We start from the raw sequence: 5,000 nt of genomic DNA on the forward strand, positions 1-5,000 counted from the left end.
ATAAGGTGAGAGTACAAAGTAGGCGGTCAGAGATAGTTGGGTCTTTACTTACTAACTATACTGCTATACCAGAGTGGGTGTTATAACAATCAGGTATTAAGGGTTACAACAGGACAAAGCCTTGGGTGGATTTTAAAGTTGATTCCAACATCATTTGGGTGATGCTGTTGGAATATTTTATACATCATACAAATGATATAGCTCTCACAGCAACGTTGGGGGGAATGAAGTTTGAGCTTCTTGAGGCGATCCCCATAATCAAGACTTGTCATGTTGTGTATTTTTGGGGATTGATTGGGGGGGGGGGTCTTCAGTTTTTATAATATTTTGTTTTGTGTAGGAAGAATGCAGAAGACATTGGTATTCAAGGTGAGGATGGGCAAAGGTGGAGAGGATAAGGATAGGAGTGTCTCTAGACTGGAAATTCCTGACGATTCAGGAGCACTCCCTGTGGACCATGTCAACTTTGCTGTTTATATGGGCAGATGTGTGTGTGTGTGTGTGTGCCATCATCCTCATTTAATGTCCATTTTCCTCCCTGACGTGGGTCAAACTGTTTGGCAGGAACTGGCAAATAGAAGACTGTGCTAGATTCCTCTGGCTGGTTTGGCTTGTCATAGCACCAGCCAAGTTAACAGGGCCGGCTGGGTGATTCTTATGTGGTACCAGCTCCTAACCTGCAACACGAAACCCCCTCCTCCTCAACAAAGATGGGGGAGTAGTATTGAGAGAAGTGGCCCTGTGCCAGGTGAAGAAGGGTGGGAACAGGATGGCAGTTGGAAAAGAAGCGGGGACAGTAGCTAAGGTACATCCGGGTGTACCCTCGAGTTTTAGGAAGGTGAATATGAGAAGTTGTATGGGGTGAGGGAGTTGGTTCCTGAGGGGTTAGTGTCAGATAGATGGAGATTGAGGACAACACGAGTGGTCAGATGTCACTGTGCAACAAATTTCAGGTTCAAAAAAGTACAAGACTTGTTTCTGGGTCAAAAAATTGTCCTGATTCTGATTCTGACCTTTATTTCTCCAGATTAGGCACCGTTTTCCTGTACCATGAACCATATGTTTTATAATATCCTGCATAATATTGCGTATTGAACACAACATTGCAAATACTGAAAGTTACAAAAACCAAAACAAAAATTTAGTTGGTATAACAAAACATATCTTTATATATAAAAGTGAGGTTGTGTGTCTGTCTCCTACGATTTAGATTCCTAACTACTCCCACATTTTGCGGTGCAGTTTAACCAGAAGCGGGTATCTTATAGTCGTGATTCATATCGAGCCCTTCTGGGTATTAACATGAGTCTACGATTTTAAAAAAAATTTACCATCAATTTTTCCCATTTTTTAATGCATTTTTGGCATATATAAGGGGAGTAACTCTCTAAAAATGTATTATTAAATCTCAGAACATAAAAAGCTACAGTAACACCCCCCCCTTTGTGGTTAGCCATATTGAGATGGCTATTATACTTTACATCTCTAAAAATGCTTATATAGTTATCTCCCTTACAAACCCGAGCAACGCCGGGCGATACTGCTAGTTGGTTATGAATTAAAAACACACCTGTCAGTTTAAACAACTTTTGTCTTTCTAAGCATCTTGTGCAGAGTACGATCTTCTTTTTTTATACCCGAGCAGTAGTCTGCCAACATGCCAGGGTTCCATTTTCCTTTGAATCATCGTTCCATCACTGAAATCTCCTGATGGAATCTTTTGCCATGTACATCACTCACATCACCAAGATTTTCCACAAAAATACTCCAAATGCGAGTGAAGCACATGACCTTTTAGAGACATGTTACATCCCATATCATGATACTCAGCAGATCATTCACAATTTGCACATAGTTCTCTGAACGATGGTTGCCCAGGAAGTTATCGCAAACTTTCTTGAATGACTCAAAGGCAAGCTTCTCTTTTCTTTTCTGATGCATGATGAAGGTTTCATCAAATACAATTTTTCGAATTTTGGGACCTGTGAAGAAACCTTCTTTAATTTTAGCTTGACACAGTGAAGGGAACTTTTCTGCAAGATATGCAAATGTGGAGGATTCCTTGTCCAAGGCTTTCACAAATTGCTTAAACAAACCAAATTTAATATGCAAAGGTGGTAAAAAAATTCCATCACTTTTCACAAGTGGTTTGTGCACGATGTTGTGTTTTCCTTGCTCAATTTCATTTTGGATCGGCCAATACTTGCGTACATAATGTTCAGTTCTTGCTCTGGAATTCCATAAGCACAGAAAGCAGCAAAATCTAGTATAGCCAAGCTGAAGGCCAGTAGGCATGGCCACAACCTTAAAATCTGCACAAATATGCCAGGTATGGTCATCATACTGTATGCTTGTTAGAATTGCTTTCAGATTTTCATATGATTCTTTCATGGTTGTGCTATAAGCTATGGTAACAGAAGGCTGAGTGTTACCATTGTGTAGCAGAACAGCTTTGATGCTGTCCTTGGATGCATCTATGAAAAGTCACCAGTTGGTTTTATCCTATGGTATTTCCAGTTGCTCAAAAAGTTCAGTGATGTCATTGCAAAAGCAAAAGTCATCCTTCATGGGGAATAATGCAAGCAGATCCTCTGTACGTTTTCTGTACAGTGTTATCTTCAATCCTTCCTCAAGAAGATTACGTTCTTGAAGCCTTGATGCCAGAAGCTCACTTTTCTCTTTGGTTAAATAGAGATCCCTGCACAAGTCATTTAGAGTCTCTTGAGAAAATGGGATTGGTTTATTCTCGCTTCCTGGATCATTGGACTCCACACATTCACCACTGGAATGTTCATCAGCATTGCCGGAACTCTGCATTTCTTGACTTGGAGATTTGGGCACAGGTAAATTTTCTGAGTGCTCTACTGGACACATTGCTGATTGCAAATTTGAGTAAACAATATGTTTCTTTTTCTTTGCTGTAGTACAGCCTGTAAAGTCATGGTGACAGAAATAGCAGTCATTAGAGTGATCTTTCTGCTCACGCCAAATCATTGGCTCACCAAACTTCATGTGAACGTTTTTTCCTGCATACCAGGCACTCAATGTCTTCACACGTGTAAGGCGACACACAAGAGGAGCCCATGACTTATCCTGGTCTCCTAAGTAACAATCGAAGTACGCCTTGTATATTTTCTTGATATGGCGTGTAATACTATGCTTTTCTTTAGCAAAAGTCAATTCCCCACAGATATAAGAGAATCTGTTTGGCTCATTTTTGCACTGTCTTGCACTCATTGTTGAAAACAAACAAGATCTGAAAGATAAAAAATAACATCAAACACAAGCTTTGAATCACATTGAATCTCTAGCCCTGGGTTGAAACCAATTTTACAATGCGGTTGAGAATTTTATTTAATAATAATGACAAAAAGGGTCTACAGTGACAATTCTGTAGAAACCCTGCCTAATTCAACAAAAAGAAGGCCAGAAATGGGTTTCCCATGTCATTTGGCATATAAAAATGGGCACAGATCTCTTGTACTTTTTTGAGTGTTGCATTGTGTGTTCAAAGGTGGATATGAGTTTGAAGAGGAAGTAGGAATGGGTCCGGGTGGTGTCAACATAGATGTTGTGAAGTATGTTGGGGTGAGATGCAGAGAGAGAGAGAGAGAGATGTGTAGTATCAGGGATGAAGCCTGAAGTACATAAGGGTGGAGGCTGTGGGAGGAGAAAGGTAAAATGTCAGGTGAGAATTAGGAGGAGGTATACTAAGAATGCATGAGGGAAAAGGTGGCTCTAGGGAGGGTACACAGTGGCAGGGCTAGGGGGCGAATATGTTCGAGTTATGCTGGGAGTTGGGGTGGACTGTTGGGAAGATGAATTGTAAGATGTCTTATGGTCTTGTCTGGTTTGTTTACCATAGGTTAGAGACAAAACTGAAAATACAGAATCCACCTCCAAAGATGGTGACCACCCTCATCGAAGATGTCATCCACCCTGAAGAAAGTGTACGTCAAGCTGCGGCATCAACTGTTGCAGCAGTTCTGCAGTTACACAAGAAACAGGTGGCACCAATGATGCACCAACTTTTGGACAAGTACGGAGAGAAGCTGTTTGTAAGTTGAAAGTTGTTGTTTTTGTTGCTGTGAAATTGTTGTGTGTGAGCCTCATCCTGGGTACATGTGTGTGTTAGTTAATTAGTTAATTTTTGGGCTCAAAAGCAAAAAGCAAGGCCATGTAGGGGGACATGGAGTTATGTACAGGGTGGTGTTCATGTAAAGAGTTCAGGCCACTTGTGGTCAAGGGAGACTTTGAACCGGTCGTCGGCATCTTCACCATCTCGTCCGGCAGCTTATTCCACAGATCCGCAACCCGGACGGAGAAAGCCCCTCTCCTTCGATTGAGATGAAATCGTCGCAGATAGAGCTTTTCGGAATGACCCCGCAGCCGACGCTCTGGAGCAGGAATGAAGAACAGCTCTTTTGAGAAGTTACACTTTCCGCTTATGATGTTGTGAGCAAGAATGAGATGACCACGGCGTCGTCGTTTTTCTAGAGAATAAAGGTTGAGCGTCTTCAGCCTTTCTTCATAAGACAAATTCTTGAGACCAAGAACCATGCAGGTAGCCAGCTTATGTCTATTTACCTAGGTTTATGTTTGTGGGTATGTATTGATGTGTGTGTGTCATCATCATCATCATCGTTTAGCATCCGCTTTCCATGCTGGCATGGGTTGGACGGTGCATCTGGGGTCTGGGAATGACCAGGATTTTGCTGTATCGTTTCTCTGGTATTTTCGATATGCTGAGGGGGTCTTCACATGTCTTTTTCGGCCACACCCAGGTTGATCAGCAGTGGAACCAGGCTCTTGAAATTTCTTGCCAATTTTCCAGGCTGTTGTTCGGTTAATTTTAATCTTTTTTTTTACTAAAGCTCCTTTGTAGAGGACTGTGACTGTATTTCGGTCTTTAGCTATTATCTAATTTATAAATCTGAATTTGGAAATACTAAATTTCTAGATCTCTCGTAGAGACATGTACGGTGGGGGGGGCGATAGAA

At 41.5% G+C, this 5,000-nt stretch overlaps 2 protein-coding genes across 2 annotated transcripts in view; one reads left to right on the forward strand and one right to left on the reverse strand.

Moving 5' to 3' along the window:
• LOC118768486 (putative uncharacterized protein DDB_G0282133) overlaps positions 1–5,000 on the reverse strand; it is a 389,663-nt gene that overhangs the window by 269,493 nt on the left and 115,170 nt on the right. The window lies entirely within an intron of this gene.
• The window catches only part of LOC115226294 (eIF-2-alpha kinase activator GCN1), a 156,044-nt gene that overhangs the window by 80,934 nt on the left and 70,110 nt on the right, over positions 1–5,000 (forward strand). The window contains exon 26 of the mRNA XM_029797282.2: positions 3,866–4,058. Coding sequence (XP_029653142.1) covers positions 3,866–4,058 — 193 coding nt within the window. The remainder of the gene's footprint in view (positions 1–3,865; positions 4,059–5,000) is intronic.

Source organism: Octopus sinensis, linkage group LG30 (genome assembly GCF_006345805.1).
Source record: "Octopus sinensis linkage group LG30, ASM634580v1, whole genome shotgun sequence".
NCBI lineage: Eukaryota > Metazoa > Mollusca > Cephalopoda > Octopoda > Octopodidae > Octopus > Octopus sinensis.